Source organism: Hemiscyllium ocellatum, chromosome 16 (genome assembly GCF_020745735.1).
Source record: "Hemiscyllium ocellatum isolate sHemOce1 chromosome 16, sHemOce1.pat.X.cur, whole genome shotgun sequence".
Classification (NCBI taxonomy): domain Eukaryota; kingdom Metazoa; phylum Chordata; class Chondrichthyes; order Orectolobiformes; family Hemiscylliidae; genus Hemiscyllium; species Hemiscyllium ocellatum.
Genome location: NC_083416.1, coordinates 72,792,452 through 72,809,244, shown reverse-complemented (window position 1 = coordinate 72,809,244; position 16,793 = coordinate 72,792,452). Strand labels below are relative to the sequence as shown.

General features: G+C 40.7%; 1 protein-coding gene across 3 annotated transcripts in view; it reads right to left on the bottom strand.

Moving 5' to 3' along the window:
- The window catches only part of larp1 (La ribonucleoprotein 1, translational regulator), a 126,170-nt gene that overhangs the window by 43,700 nt on the left and 65,677 nt on the right, over window positions 1-16,793 (bottom strand). For 2 of the 3 annotated variants that reach the window (XM_060837375.1, XM_060837376.1), the window contains exons 3-5: window positions 11,526-11,585; window positions 3,005-3,031; window positions 2,461-2,632 (exon numbers count right to left, since the gene is read on the bottom strand). In XM_060837375.1, coding sequence (XP_060693358.1) covers window positions 2,461-2,632; window positions 3,005-3,031; window positions 11,526-11,585 — 259 coding nt within the window. Of the gene's footprint in view, window positions 1-2,460; window positions 2,633-3,004; window positions 3,032-3,197; window positions 3,259-11,525; window positions 11,586-16,793 lie in introns of those variants that run through there. The other variant, XM_060837377.1, reaches the window with a different exon arrangement.

The window sequence follows — 16,793 nt, the reverse complement described above, 5'->3', positions numbered from 1 at the left end:
AATTCGCTTTTGAATTTACCATTGCATCTGCTTCCATCATCCTTTCAGGCAGCGTATTCCATAGCATAACTTAGAGTATTACAAAGTTTCTTTGTTTCTTCTTTGCATCTTCTGTATAGCTCCTTAAATCTGCTTCACTAGTTAGCTACCTTTAGAGTCAGAGATATACAGCATGGAAATAGACCCTTCCATCCAACTCGTCCTTACCGACCAGATATCCTAAATTAATCTAGTCCCATTTACCAGCATTTGTCCCATGTCCCTCGAAACCTTTCCTATTCATAGACCCATCCAGATGCCTTAAAAATATTGTAATTGTACCAGCCTCCACCACTTTCTCTGACAATTCATTCCATACATGCACCACCTTCTGCATGAAAACATTGCCCCTTAAGGTCCTTTACAAATCTTTCCCCTCTCAAATTGAACTGACACCCTCTAATTTTGAACTCCCCCATTCTGGGGGTAAAGTCCTTGTCTACCTTCCCTATCCACATCCTTCATGATTTTATAAACCTCTATCAGGCCACCTCTCAGCCTCCGATGCTCCTAGGAAAAATAACCCCAACCTATTCAGCTTCTCCCTATAGCTCAAACCCTCCAACCCTGGCAACATCCTTGTAAATCTTTTCTGAACCGTTTCAAGTTTCACAACATCCTTCCTATAGCAGGGAGACCAAAATTGCACACAGTATTCCAATAGTGGCCAAAACAATAGCCTATACAGCCACACGACCTCTCAACTACTGTATGCAATGCACTGACCAATAAAGGCAAGCATATCAAATGGGAAACAGTTTCTTTCCATTAATCTCTAAAACATCTATGAATTCGTAAGTTCCGCTGCTCTGAGTACAACCACATCATCTCCTTTCTTTCGGCATCTGAAGGGCCTCCTCTCAAGTATTAGATTTATATATATTCAATCTTCAGACAGTGAATCACTTCAGTAGCATCACGAAGGCTTTGGAAATCCACAATCAGACAAACTACTCTATGAGGCTTAACTGCTGCCTCACAAAGCTTCACCGTAACTTCCTTCAGTAATCATGTTTCTGTTAATGGAACCAAGGATGCCTTTATGTTTTTCTAAAAGCATTCTCGATGTGTCATACCACCTTTAGAGATTTGAATACATACACTCCATAGTCTGTCTGCTCTAGCACCACTTTTAAAGTTACACAATTACTGTGCAATTACAAGTACCACATGAGTTGTTCTGCGTGCACTGGAGAAAGGAAGGATGCAATTGCACTGGACGGAGTGCAGAGAAGATTCAAATTTGAGAGGCATAGATGGGATAGATAAGGAGGATCTTCTTACAGTCAGGGAGATGCACAGCACAGAAACAAACCCTTCGGTCAAACTTGCCCACTAGATATCTTACGTTAATCTAGTCCCATTTGCCAGCATTCCACCCACATTCCTCTAAACCCTTCCTATTCATGTACCCTCGCAGGTGCCTTTTAAATGTTGTAATTGTACCAGCCTCCACCATTTCCTCTGGCAGCTCATAACAGACATACACCACCTTGTGTGTACAAAAGATGCCCTTAGGTCACTTTGGAATCTCTCCCCTCTCCCTCTAAACCTATGCCCTCTAGTTCTGGATTCACCCAACCCGGGGAAAAGACCTCAGCTATTTATCCTTTCCACACCCCTCATGATTTTAGAAACCTCAATAAGATCACCCCTCAATCGCTGATGCTCCAGGCAAACAACCCCAACCTATTCGGCCTCTCCCTGTAGCTCAAATCTGCCAAGCCTGGCAACATCCTTGTACATCTTTTCTGAACCCTTTCAAGTTTCACAACATCCTTCTGATAAGGAGACCAGAATTGCACACAAGATTCCAAAAGTGGCCGTACCAACGTCCTGTACAGCCGCAACAGCTCCTCCCAATTCCTATACTCAATGCTCTGACAATAAAAGAGAGCATACCAAACGGCATCTTCACCATCCTATCGAGCCAAGACTCCATTTTCGAGGAACTATGAACCTGCACTCCAAAGTCTCTGTTCAGCAACACTCCTCTGAACCTTACCATTAAGTGCACAAGTCCTGCCCTGATTTAACTTTCTAGAATGCAGCACCTCAAATTCATCTAAATTAAATTCCACCTGCTACTCCTTTCCCTTAAGAGGGGTCAATAACTGGGGGCACAATTTTAAGGCGAGGAGGAGGAGTTTAGAGGGGATTTGAGGAAGGAGGTTTTTCATCCAGACAGTGTTGGGTATCTGGAACTCCCTGCTTAAAACAATGTTAGAGGCAGTAAGCAGAGATGTTTTAGCATTTAGATAAGCACTTCGAATGCCATTAAAAGAGGGGCTGTGTATACATAAGCAGGTTTTCTGGAACAAGATCCAGTGCTCTTTTCTTCCCTGCCTGGCTAGAAATGAGTGATTGAGCAGACTCCCCAACAGTAACTTCACTTTCCCACTCCTATGTTTAAAAAAATACCTTTTCTCTTCTGTGTAGATTTTTGTGAATCCTCATCGGCACTCCGTTCCTCTGGTGATTCATCAGATTTAGATTTCTGGTTCTCTTTGCACTCACTGCTGTCGCATTTCTCTGGCCGTTCCTTTCTAGCAGGAGGTTTTTTATTCTGTTGTAGTTTACTGTTCTGTGGATGCTGCAAGAAAATGGTATGGAGGTGACAACAATCGCTTACAGCTGTTCCATGATTTAAGTCCCCAGTCTCCTATCACTTCCACCACAAATCCACAGCCCTCCCACTTTCTGAAGATCCTGACACCTAATGGTATCCTCATAGGTATGCCTTAGCCAAGTATCCATCTTTCATGGTGACTATCAGTGCTGAAACAACCCTCTGCCATCAAATACCCATGCTGGATTTCCTCAAAGACCAGGAGAAACACTGGTTAATACCATCCCTCCATCATTTACAATCAGCTAATTCTGCAGAGATGGGATTCATCAAACTGAACACACTAAGAGCAAATATATATTTATCCAAATAATTTGCAACAATAATCTTACTCACCTCAGAGGAAATAACTGGCTCCCATGTCTGAAACAAAAGACGGAAAGCAATTAAAAAGCGGACAATGAAACTGAGCTCAGAGCATAAAAACACTTGGGGTAAATGCTAAATTGTAGAACAAACTCAGCCTAGCTTCATTTCACAATAGGCTTTGACAACAACTGTGTCACAAAAGAGAAAGCAAAGGACTCACATTCATGTCCCACCTTTCATAATCACCCAGTATCCCAGTACATTTTACAGCCAATTAAATACTTTGTAAATCCAATCACTGCTGTAATGGAAGAAAATGAATTCCTGTATAACATAGGGCCTGACAGCAGCACTTACACCAACAGCATTACTGGATCACGAGAAAAGAATTTGCATATCTATAGCTTCTTTCACCAATCAGGATGACAGGAATACATTTCAACCAATTATATTTGAAGCTTAGTCACTGTTGTAACGCGAGAAACATAGCAACCAACATTGTACCCAGCAAACCCTCAATGTGACAACTACCAGATAAATCAACTGTATAAACTTCAAAGGATAAACAGTCACTAGAACACTTTGGAGAAATCCCTTTACTTTGCTCCAAAAGTGCCACAAGTCTTTTGCTACCATCTTTCAAATCTTCTCTTCATATGAATGGTACCAAAGCATTAAAAAGTGGAACATGTAACAAAAGCTATTCAAAAAATACCTCAAGGTCATTCATAGTAAATATAAACCAATCAATTTAATATCAACGGTATGCAGGTTTCAGAAACAACAATCTTGGGGGGGGGGGGGGGGGGGGGGGAAGAATCAACAATAAAAGGATTTGTTTGAGTTATTAAAGGAGATCCAGCATAGATTTGTAAAAGGCAGATGCTCAAATAAATTAGTTTCTTTGGATTAGGTGACATAGCAGACTAGATGCCTATATTAATATTGTCCATGTGGTTTATACTTTTAAGGAAGTCTTTGACAAACTAACAGAAGGGGGTTCTCCCTGGAGCATAGAAGACCAAGTTGAGATTTCACAAGTGCACGACATTTAGGTCATGTAGACAGGAAAAGGCTGCTCTTATTAGCTGATCACAGAAGGATCAGAGAATACAGATTGAAGATTTTGGGTGAGGGATGCACTCATGGAACATTTTCTACACAACACATGGTAATAGCTTGGAACTTGCTGCCTAGGAGGCCAGTAGAATCAGAGGCAATGAGTGATTTCAACAGGAAATGAAATTGGCATTTGAGCAAAATAAACTTGTGCAATCATGGATATACAGCAAGAAAATGGGACTTATTAGATTGTTTGAGCGAGAATTGCCATAGACTGATAACTGAATGGCACCCTTCCATGCTAAAGTGACTATGACATACATTGAAAAAGCAGTTAGGGACTCTGTGTGACACCCCAATTGAAAAGATAGCACAACAGATAAATTGCAGGATTTGATAATGTACTGGAACATAGCCATTTTAATATGCCAAAGCCTCTTCAATGCAATTTATCCAACAACCGTAAGTTAGGGAAGAGAATGTATCATCCAACACCCCTAAGTTAGAGAAGCAAATGTAGCATCCAGAGCCAGCAGATTTTCTGTTATACTACTTGGTCTTGGGAAATGAAATTCCTGGAATAACTGTACATGTCTAATTGCTCGAAAGTAGGTGGTGGTAAGTCACATCCTTGAACCACAGTAGTCCATGTCACACAAGTACACCCACAACTGGTATTGTTTTTTTTGGGCGGGGGAGGGAAAAGAAGAGTTCCAGGATTGTGACCTGATATGCTTCCAGGCAAGAATGGTCAGTAGTAGGAGGTTCAGAATTTCATTTACTTTTGAAATAAGGATTAAGCAAAATGTTTCAATTAACCTTCCAATATTACTGTTAAGATTTTATCATCTAACTGATCGGCAAAGGGCAGCAAGTTCCACATGGGAACGTCAGGACATTTCCTCTGTTTGGGATAACCAGATATGCAGGAGCTCTGGATTTCAGTTGATATTGCTGCAGTGGATCACTGAGGTGTGCTTGCATAAAAGGTAGATTAATACATCTGGTCACCATGCAGGACTGACAACATCATGAGCGCACTGGACAGAAGCGGTAATTAAAACTTGGAAAACATTGCCTGAGCATATAATAGTGGCAAGATCAATTTTGGTTTTCAGGACTTCACTTCAGTGACCAATATTGTGTACAATTCCTGCAGAATGCCCTCACAGTAGCCCAGGTACATTACCACCATTAATTATTTTCTACCTACCACATCATTGATCGTGAATAATTCTACGAAGTTAGTTTGGCACAGTCTGCCTACTATTCAAGGTAACACGCTGATTCTTCCTAATCAATATTTAAAATTTGATCACTTATTTTAACAATTTCCATCTGACAATAAAATCACAGTGCTGTGGCTTGCTAGACCACAAAGTATTTTAGTGGTTATAAATTGCTTTAGAAGTAGTCTAAGGTGATAAAAAAAATGACATAGAAATGCAAGTTCTTTCATAAATTTAAATTTTGTCTCAACCCTTTTAAATTCATTCCAAAGGATTATCAGAGGTTATTACTGCACATTGTCTATAGTTCAGACTTTGGTCAAAGTTCCCAACTTAAAAATGCATTGAGAAAATATTAAATTTCTAATAAAAATATCTTTAAAAAAAAATAAAAAATGCATTGAGAAAGAACTCTTCATAACCTGAACTTATAGTGGCATCCAGTGACAAGAATGAGTACTGCAAGTCCATTAAAAACATTAGGCAAAGACACATATAATAACTACCTTTGAGGATCACCCCAACAAATGCACCATGCCACATTCACGGGACTAATGTGGGATTGATTTGGGTGTCCTGTGAAGAATAGTTTCAGATTGGTACAATGCTTTGGGGAGGAAGCAGAATTAGATGTGGATTAAAACAAGGGCATGAGGAGTGGGTAGAATTAGACTAATGCACGGCTCAAGGGAAAGTGCATGGATAAATGCTCATGTTGGGCAAGCCAGCAATTATTGTTAATCCCTTCATGCCTTTATAAAGGCTGTGCTGAGTTAATTTCTTGAACTGCTCTAGTTAACATGATGTAGGTATACCCATAATATTTTGAGTGAGTTCCAGGATTTTGAATCAGTGACAGCGAAGGAAAGGCAATATTTGTTCCAAGTCAGAACAATGTTTAGCTTGGAGAAGAACTTGTAACGTTCGCATGGACTTGATGTCCTTGTATTTCTGGATGGTTGAGGTCACAGGTTTGAAAGGTGGTACTGAAAGCAAGTTTCTGCAGTGCATCTCATTAATGATACACTGCTGACACTGTACGTCAGTGATGGACAGAGTGAATGTTGTAGTGGTGCATGGGCTGTAGTTAAGGAGCTGCTATATACCCTACATAAGATTTTTGAATGTTGTATCTGGATAGTGGTCAAGTGGAGAGTATTCCATTGCACTCCTGATTGCGTCTAGTAGATAGTAAACAAGCTTAAGAGAGCTAGGTGGTGAGTTGCTCATGACAAAGATTTCTATTTTCTCCCGTTATGGAACATAGGACAGTACAGCACAGTGCAGGCCATCGGTCCTTGATGTTGTGCCGACTTTTTATCCTACCTGTAAAATCAAACTAACCTACATACCCTTCATTTCACTATCATCCATATGCTCATTCAAGAGTCGCTTTAATGTTCGTAACGTATCTGACTCTACTACCACTGCTGGCAGTGCATTCCACGCACCCACCACTGTGTAAAGAACCTACCTCTGACATCTCCCCAAAACCTTCCTCCAGTTACCTTAAAATTATGCCCCTTCGTGTTAGACATTTCAGCCATGGGAAAAAGTCTCTGGATATCCTCTTTATCTATGCCTCTCAACATCTCTATCAAGTCACTCTCACACTGCTAAGTGAGAAAAGCTCTAGTTCCCTCAACCTTTCTTCATTAGGCATGCCCTCCAGTCCAGGCAGCATCCTACCAAGTCTCCTCTGTAAAGCTTCCACGTCCTTCCTAGAATGAGGCGACCCTGACAGAACACAATATTCAAAGTATGATCTTACCAAGGCTCTACAAAGCTGCAGTATAATCTCATGGCTCTTAAACTCAATCCTCCTGCTAATGAAAGTTAACAACTCCTACGCCTTCTTATCAACCCTATCAATTTGGGTGGCAGCTTTGAGGAATCTATGGACATGGACCCCAAGATCCCACTCTTCCTCCACACTGCCAAGAATCCTGTCTTTAATCCTGCATTCTAATTCCACCGTTCAAAATGAATTACTTCACACTCTTTCAGATTGAACTCCATCTGCCATTTTTCAGCCCAGTTCTGCATCCTGTCAATGTCCCATTGCAACCTACAACAGCACTCCACCAACCTTTGTGTCAACAGCAAAACATACTAATGCACCCTTCCACTTCCTCATCTGAGTCATTTACAAAATCATAAACAGCAGAGGTCGCAGAACAGATCCCTGTGGAATAGCACTGATCACTGAGCTCCAGGCTGAATACTTTCCAATCACCACCCTCTGTTTTCTTTGGGCCTGCCAATTCTATACCCAGACAGACTAGTTTTCTTGTATCTCATGCCTCCTTACATTCTGAGTGAGCCTACCATGGGAAACCTTATTAAAATCTTGCTAAAATCCATGTACACCACATTCACTTCCCTACCTTCAATGTGCTTTGTCACATTCTCAAAGAATTCGATAAGGCTTGTGAAGCATGACCTGCCCCTCACAAAGATATACCATCTCTAATCAAACTATGATTTTCCAAGTAATCATAAGTCCTGTCTCTCAGAATCCTCTCCAATAATTTGCCCACCAGCGACATAAGACTGACTGGCCTGTAGTTCACAGGATTATCTCGATTCCCTTTCTTGAACAAGGGAACATTTACCACTCAATCATCTGGCACTACTCCTGTGGATGGTGACGATGCAAAGAACTCCTCCGATAGTAACCTTGGATACATCCCGTCTGACTCAGGAGACTTATCTATCCTTATGGTTTTCAAAATTTTCAGCACATCCAACTTCTTAACAATCAATCTGTTCGAGGATATCACACTGTCCACACATGATAACGTCCCTCTCAGTAGTGAATACTGAAGCAAAGTAATCATTAAGGACACCCCCCTACCTCTTCTGCCCTCGGGCACAAGTTTCCTCCACTATACCTGATCGGCCCTACCCTCACTCTGGCCATTCTCTTGTTCCTCACATACGTATAGAATGCCTGTAGGTTTTCCTTAATCCTACCTCCAAAGCTTTAAATTCTCCTAAGTCCATTCGTCGGTTCTTTCCCGGCTACCTTGTAGCCCTCCAGAGCCCTGTCTGATCCTTGCTTCTTCAACCTTAAGTAAGCTTCCTCCTTCCTCTTGACTAGATGTTTTACATCTCTTGTTACCCAAGGTTCCTTCACCTCACCATCACATCCTTGCCTTAGTGGGACAAACCTATCCAGCACTATTAGGAAGTTCCCTAAACAATCCCCACATTTCTGTCATTTGTTTTCCTGAGAACATCTGCTTCCAATTTAGATACCCCAGTTCCCATCTAATAGAATTGTAATTACCCCTCCCGCAATTAAATACTTTCCCATACTGACTGCTCCTATCCCTCTCCATGTAGATAGTAAAGGTCAGGGAGTTGCAATCACAGTCACCGCAATGCTCTCCCACCAAGAGATCTGACATCTGGCCTGGTTCGTTGCCACGCACCAAATCCAATATGGCCTCCTCTCTAGTCAGCCTATCGACATTGAGTCCAGAATCATTCCTGGAAACACCTGACAAAAACTGCACCATCCAAACGGTTTGAACTAAGGAGTTCCAATCAATATTAGGGAAGTTAAAGTCACCCATGACAACAACCCTGTTACTAGTGCACCTTTCCAAAATCTGCCTCCCAATCTACTACCCCTTGTGTGTATTGCTATTGTGGGGGTCTGTAGAAAACTCATGATAAAATGACTGCTCCATTCTTGTTTCTGACTACCACCCATACTAACTCTGCAGATAAACCCTTCTTGACGATCTCCTTTTCTACAGTCGTGCTACTACCTTTGATTTGCAATGCAACTCCTCCACCTCTTTTACCTCCCCACCTCACTTTCCTTTTGAAACATCTAAACCCTGGAACTTCCACCAATCATTCCTACCTGTGATATCCAAATCTCTGTGATGACCATAACATCATAGTTCCAAGTATTGACCACGCTCTATGTTCATCACTCTTATTGCATTAACGTAGACAAACTTCAATCCATCACACTGACTGCAACTTTGCCCTATCTGTCTCTCTTTCCTCACAGACTCTCTGCACACTGTATCTGGCTGTTCACTAGCTAGTCCATCCTCAAATCCATAACTCCGGTTCCCAACCTCCTGCCAAACTAGCTGGAAACCTTCCTTCTCGCAAGCTTCCCACCCAGGATATTGGGACCCCTTCAATTCAGGTGCAACCCATCCTTGTGCTGGCCCCACCTTCCCCAGAAGGTACCCCAATGATCCACATATCTCAAGCCCTCCCTCCCACCAGCTCTGCAGCCACGTGTTCATCTGCACTCACTCTCTCTCTCTCTCTCTATTCCTGACCTCACTAGCTCATGGCACCAGTAGCAATCCTGAGATTACTACACTGCTTGTCATGCTTTTATCTTCCAACATAACTCCCTGTATTCACTTTTCAGGTCCTCATCCCTTTTCCTAGCTTTGTCATTGGTACCAATTTATAGCCAAAATTATAGTTATATGGACAGTCCACTTCATTTACAGCTCAATGGTAACCATGTTGTTAGTAGTGGTGGATTCAACAAGGCAATGCCATAAGATGTTATGGGGAGATGGCTGGATTCTCTCTTGTTGGAGGTGGTCACTGATTGGCACATGAGCAGTGTGATTTTACTTTTCACGTGTCAGCCCAAGCCTAAATGCCCATGTCTTGTTATATATGGACACAGACGGCTTCATTATCAAGGCATGTACTGGGGTGAACCGTCAATGATCATCCATACTCTTGACCTTACGTCGGGGGGGGGGGGGGGCGCTGCGGCAGGATCTTTGATGAAGCAACTGAAGATGGCTGGACAAAATACACTATCCCAGAGAACTCCTGCAGAGATTTTGTGGAACTGGAAAATGGAGTTAGAAATGCTGAGTCAACAAGCACCTTCTGACTATCTAAGGAGTATATTTAAAACAGTAAGGTAGATAAGTGCTTGATTTCTATGGGAATCAAAGGTTATGAGGAGAAACCAGGAAAATGGGCTTGAAAAATCCATCAGATTTGAATGGCAGAGCAGACTTGATGGGCCAAATGACCTAATTTCTACTCCTATGTCTTATCGACTCTGAGGTAGAATGCATAATGATGACTCAAAGTTATTCAGAAATGTAACAAAATCCAGCATAAAGAATAATTAGCACAAATTTCTAAAGGAACGTTATTCCTGACCGACTGATCTAATTGATTGTTCTGAAAACAAAGGGTAGGGTTAGGTGCTTAAAAGCAGCTAATCAGAATGGACAACGGTCAGAAATGGTGTTCAACAAAGATCAGTGCCAGAACTACAGGTAATTTGGTCATGACAATCAGCAATTGTCCACAGAGGATCACTGGCACATTTGTTCAATGGGGACACTTAGTTAGCTATCTAGCTAAAGTATGGGGCCATCCAAAAAGACTAGTCTACATAAGCCACCACATCCAATATGCCAAGGTTTAAATCTGTGCTTCTGTCATCATTCTGCAACACTCTAGCCACCTAGCCAACTCTACCATTGCTCTTTTTTGTTTACATTAATGACTATTTTCCAACTGATTTCCAGTCTATTTCAACACCTTGCAGGTGACACCAAATTGAGAGAGAGCAGGAATGCAGCAAAACATAGGAAAACATTAATAAACATGCAGAATGGACATTTAATGGAAAAAAGCTATTTGTGAGCAGTTAAATTAGGATAAAAACTAAGGCAACCACATACTGCTCATCTAAGTGCCTAAACAGGATAAAGCAACAAGGAATATAGGGATTCAGATAACTCCCAAAGTAGTTTTGCAGGTTACCAGGGTCATTTAAAAATACCAAGCACAGGGGTATAAGTTAGAAGTGATAAAATTGAAAATCAGAGACTGAATTTGTTACAATAGAGCCTGTATTCCCATATTTCTAGTATTGTGCACAATTCTCATTTGCATATTAGAATACTAATTGAGAAGACACAAGCAATAATTTATCAGAATAATGCCAGAACTGGGCATAATAACAGCAAAGATGGAACAGGCTGGGGCTATTTAGGAAAAAGAATGACCCACTGCAAGTCTTCAAAATGATCAATATGTTTGGTAATGTAGACAGAGAAAGCTGACTTAATTTTAACTAACCTACTCAAAATCCTTTCATATGAACAAAGCTAAAATTGATCCAATAATTCCACTTGCAAGAGATTAAAAGAAAAGTCATGAACATAACAGTCATCCATAACAGGAATCCAGAGGAAAATATTTTACCAAGAGTGTGAAGTCACAAACAACAATACCTTGTTATTGACAATTTCGCCAGGCGTGGGCCAGTTTGTGGTGTCACCAAAATCGCTGACCTGCAACAGAAAAATAATTCTTGCATGAGATATATTCAAATATAACTAATTCAATCAATATTTTTGACAGTATCTATTGCCCACCTGTCTAAAACAAAAGCTATTATATAGCTTGACTCTTCCCTCACTTTACAATCCTGCAAACAACATTCTCACTTAGTAATGAGTCACCAGATTCCAAAAGTTGACTCTGCTTTCTTCCCACAGATGCAGCAAGGCCAACTGAGTTCTACCAGCAATTTGTCTTTGTTACCCCAGGATACTTGCCAGGTGAACCACCAGACAAACAATGAATGTGTCAAGCCCAATGGGTTCAGCTGGTGGCAGCCTGCTCTTTGATAACAGTTAAAGAAAATTCCATTCCTAGCTAAACTATTTATTCTGCATAAAACAAATGTTGTTTGCTTTTATTTTGAGGGGGATTACACAGAATTGAACTGTCAAACATTGGTGTTATTACAGTAATTATTGTAAATAAACCATTAACTTACAGAATAGATGGGATGTACAAAATCATCTTTGCAAGTCAGCAGCTTTTTGGCGATGTCTGATCATTTACAACTGGTGAATAGGTCAACAATTCACATCAGTGTCCACAGATCTACAATACCATTCCAAATGGCTCTCCTGAGGCCATGGTCAATGTTCCCAACAATTATCCACAAGCAACACACCATACCCAAAATATATTTCCCTGCTCTTAAACATTTGAGACAGCAAGGTGAAAATAAAGCTCGCACTCGCTTTAAGACTGTCCAATAAGGTGGTCAGCAGGGGTCACTAACATGTTAACCATGAGCAACTGGCAGTCCGCTGTCTGACAACCAAGTTAAGATTTGGAAAATGACTAGAGGATTCGAGTCATATGATTAATTTCCCAACAAAAACTACCGTACTGGTTTCCCAGCTCTTGTCCCATCCTTTATCACTGCTGGGATAATTTTTTTTGGTTAGATTCTCTACAGTGTGTAAACAGGCTCTTCAGTCCAACCAGTCCACACCGACCCTCCGAACAGTAATCCACCCAGACCCATTTCCCCCTGACTAATGCACCTAACACTGTGGGCAATTTAGCATGGCCAATCCACCTGAGCGGCACATCTTTGGATTGTGGGAGGAAACCCATGCAGACACGGGGAGAGGCTGGAATCAAACCTGCGACCCTGGTGCTGTGAGGCAGCAGTGCTAACACTGAGCCATGCTGTACATAACTAGCTAAATTGCAACAGAAATTAATTTACCAGTGTTGACACCATCTCTGCACAGGTCTATCCACGACAAGGCAAAATATATACTTTGACAAGGCTAAGACAATGACATACATGCTGCTATTTAAACTGTAGAGTGAATTGCAGTCAGAAAAATAAAACAAAGCACTTTCTAACAGTGCACAAGTACTTTGAAAAGGTTTCTCCTAAAATCTGTGGTCACAAAAAGTGAACTAAAAAGTGCATTATACAGCTTTTTTTAAACAAACCATTCAAGGAAGTTAATGCAGCAAAAGAGGCATCTTTCAAAACTTCACCATTTGAACAAGAGCATGTGCAGATGAAGAAACTGTGAAGGGCACAATGGTTCCAATGGCCATATCCTTATTCTGAGACTTCAAAACATACTTGAAAATATATCAGTCATTCAGGTATGCAGTAAGGAGCAAACACCATGGCAAGAAGGGTATCTGCATTATTAATTAATGTGACAAAGCAGTCAGAGAGGGATTAAAGTAAATGCAAGTGGCTTTCTGTTCAATGCAATGAATCAGTTCGCACAAGCAATACTGCCCAGTTGGTGGTGTTTGGTCAATATTGTTTTTAAACTTCATGATTAAAGAGGAATCCTCCACAGATTGTCTCTGAATTCCAAAACCAGTTCAATTTATATCCACAATGAGGTGGAGAATTATTTTGCAAATAATAGTGTGCCATTGGCAAACCTAATAATTGATGTGCCAGCTATAATCAGATATTATGCTGTTTCTCCCCTTTTTTGAACTACTGCTGTAACATTCATCACGGACAATTTCTGACAAAGTAATGTAGTCTGATTATGGACCGTCTCCCACTGTTAGAATTTTAAATTTGATTCACATTAAAAACCAAAATACCACTCTTGATGAATTGTCATCTGCTATACCAAGTCAATTTCTTTCACTTTTATCAGAATCAACGACTTCTTGCAGTCAAGATAGATGGATATCATCCAAAGATCAAATATTATGGATCTGCTTGATGTGGCATTTTTAACAGATGAATGAAATTACATGAATTATATACTGCAAGGAAAACAGACGACAATAACCGACAAAATGCAACACTTTCCTTCAGTGCTCCAAATGCTGAAGAACACAAACTGCTGTTAGGATTTTGTGCATTGACAAGTACAGTGATTTTCCTCATAAACAAAAGCAGGAAATGCTGGAAATGCTTAGACATCTGAAAATCAGTTAACATTTCAGGTCCAGGGAGCCCTCCTCAGAGCTGGTGATTTACTCACCAGACTTGGCTAAGAGTTCAGCAACAGGGTCAACAATTTTAGAGCAGCTGGATCCCTAAACATTTACTTCAAGCTCCTTCGTAAAAGAGTAAGTTAAATGACATTTGTGAACACTGTTGTTTCACTCTGATTGAAACATCATGAAAATAGAGATTGTCATTTTAAGTCTGACATTCAGTTGAAATCAAGGCAATCTGCCACAAATTTCTGGAGTTCTGTGATTACTGAGAGAGCAGTAACATCTTCAAAATAGTAATGTAAATAGCTTTCCTACTGGCTTCTGCCTATCTCTGCAAATTGATCTTTACCAACACGAATGACTTCGAATCCGCCTGTCCGACTAGCATAGGAATGACTCCATTGGAGTCGCGCTCTCAAGATACGCACATTATGCAGTGTTAAGTTTCACACAAATTGAGATAAAGATCAATTTTCCATCATTTAATATACGTTTTTGGAACTTAACTGTAATAACTGATATGTTCCCTTATCAATTCATATTTTCCATATAGATTTTAATGGCTTATGATGTTTTGCCTTGATCAGAAATCACTCTCGTAAAAATAGGTTGGTGACCCCTTGATGTAGAGTAAATGGCTTCAATACATAGAGAAGGAGTCCTGTAACGTGTACACAGACTGTCGTGTAATGTAAATTGTGTCCAATACAGCTGGCAACTTGAAAGCTGGAAGAGCTAATTTTGGATTCTAAAGGGTTCTTTGCTGATAGGCTTACGAAGCAAAAGGAAGATGAGAAAGTGACACAGTAAACAAGCAAGGCAATATTTTCAGGCAGGATCTCTGTGCAGATAAATTTAGTTTTCAATAAGGAGGGCAGTGGGAGACTGCTGCTCGGGTCCAGAGTATTCAACAGATAAACTCGTTACAACTCCAAATATAGCATGTAATTATAAACTACTTCTGATGCATTCCAAAATTGTTTTCTTTAAATGGTTAAAAGTACACCTTCATACCGAGGTTCAGTCAGCAGTATATCCTGGCAAGAAACAGCTCGGCACCTGTGCATCACATAGCCGATTGTTCCATTTCTGTGAGAAGAAAATCACCTACAAAACCACTGACTTCAATCTCCCTGACTCGTCATGCAGTAGTGATGGAGCACACATCAACTTGATGCATCCTACACAGGCGCACCTTCCCAACCGTCTTTACTGCAGCACCCTGTTCAAATGAATGATGTGGGAAACCTTTCTGAAGGTGAACTCTGCAGGGGTATTACTATAAGATGATCAGCAAAATCTCTCTCAAGCCAACTGGGATTGCAATGTCTTTAGCCTACACAATGTTTGTAGTTTTGTTAAAAAAAACAGATTTGATAAGCATTTCACAAAGAAACAGAACACCAACCCTGGGAATTTAAAATTGACGAGTGAAGGCTCAGGAGGAAAGATGGGCTAACTGAAAAGAGAGAAGGAAAGAAGAGGTAAGCTCTGGTATGATTCCAAGGTTTTGTGAAGGAAATCAGAAATGGTTGTGTAAGAGAGACATACAAGAGTACCAAAAGTGACAAAGAACAGGAATCTGCTAGGTGAGTAGACAAAAGCCAGTAGAGTTTGAAGAGAAAAAAGAAGAATTTAAGCTTGAGCCAATATATGGCTGTGAGGATGGTCATGATAGATCATCATCCACTGCAAGCAACAGACAGACGTGAGGAAACTGCAGCTTAGGATCTCAGATCAACATGCTTTTCAGGTTACAATTCATTTCAATATTTCTGAACACCAATATGTCACCAAAGCTTTCAATCTTGCACTCAGCAAGACAAATGCAATAATGTCAAGCCAATACAAAATGCAAGAATTTCAAACAATCCACGAAAGCTTACAATTTACAGCAGAAAAAGGTACTGATAAGCTAGTCAACTCGGGATTAACTATGAGCTCTCCAACTCCATATAATTAAAAAGTGATACAAGGCTTTCAGAGAATGCACTCCTACATGTGACCATATGCCAAAGAACAAGCTTGACTGATTACCTTAAAGTGTTTGTAAAAGGATACTGTCAGCGCAATGTGGTTCTGCTTTGAATTTCAGAGCTGCTGTTAGGTCAGATACATAGTCTGTAAGGCTCAACGATTGGCTGATTGAATTCAACACTATGTCCCTTCAGCTGATTGTAACAGGCAGAGTAAAGACCATACTCATCTAGACTATTCTTGCAACACCCAAAATAAAATGACTGGTAGACTGACAAGTGCTACTCAATAGCAAGATTCAAACAACCAAATAAAGCATTAGCTACACCAATACTCAACTTAAGGTGGCAAGGACAAGCCAAGGAACTATAGACCAGTGAGCCTGACAATCGGTGGTGGGCAAGTTGTTGGAGGGAATCCTGAGGGACAGGATGTACGTGTATTTGGAAAGACAAGAGTGATTCGGGATAGTCAACATGGCTTTGTGCATGGGAAATCATGTCTCACAAACTTGATTTGAGTTTTTTAAAGTAATAACAAAGGGGATTGATGAGGGCAGAGCGACAGACGTGATCTATATGGACTCCAGTAAGGCGTTCTGACAAGGTTCCCCATGGGAGACTGGTTAGCAAGGTTAGATCTCATGGAATACAGGGAGAACTCACCATTTGGATACAGAACTGGCTCAAAGGTAGAAGACAGTGGGTGGTAGTGGAGGGTTGTTTTTCAGATTAAAGACCTGTGGAGTACCACACGGATCGGTGCTGGGTCCAATACTT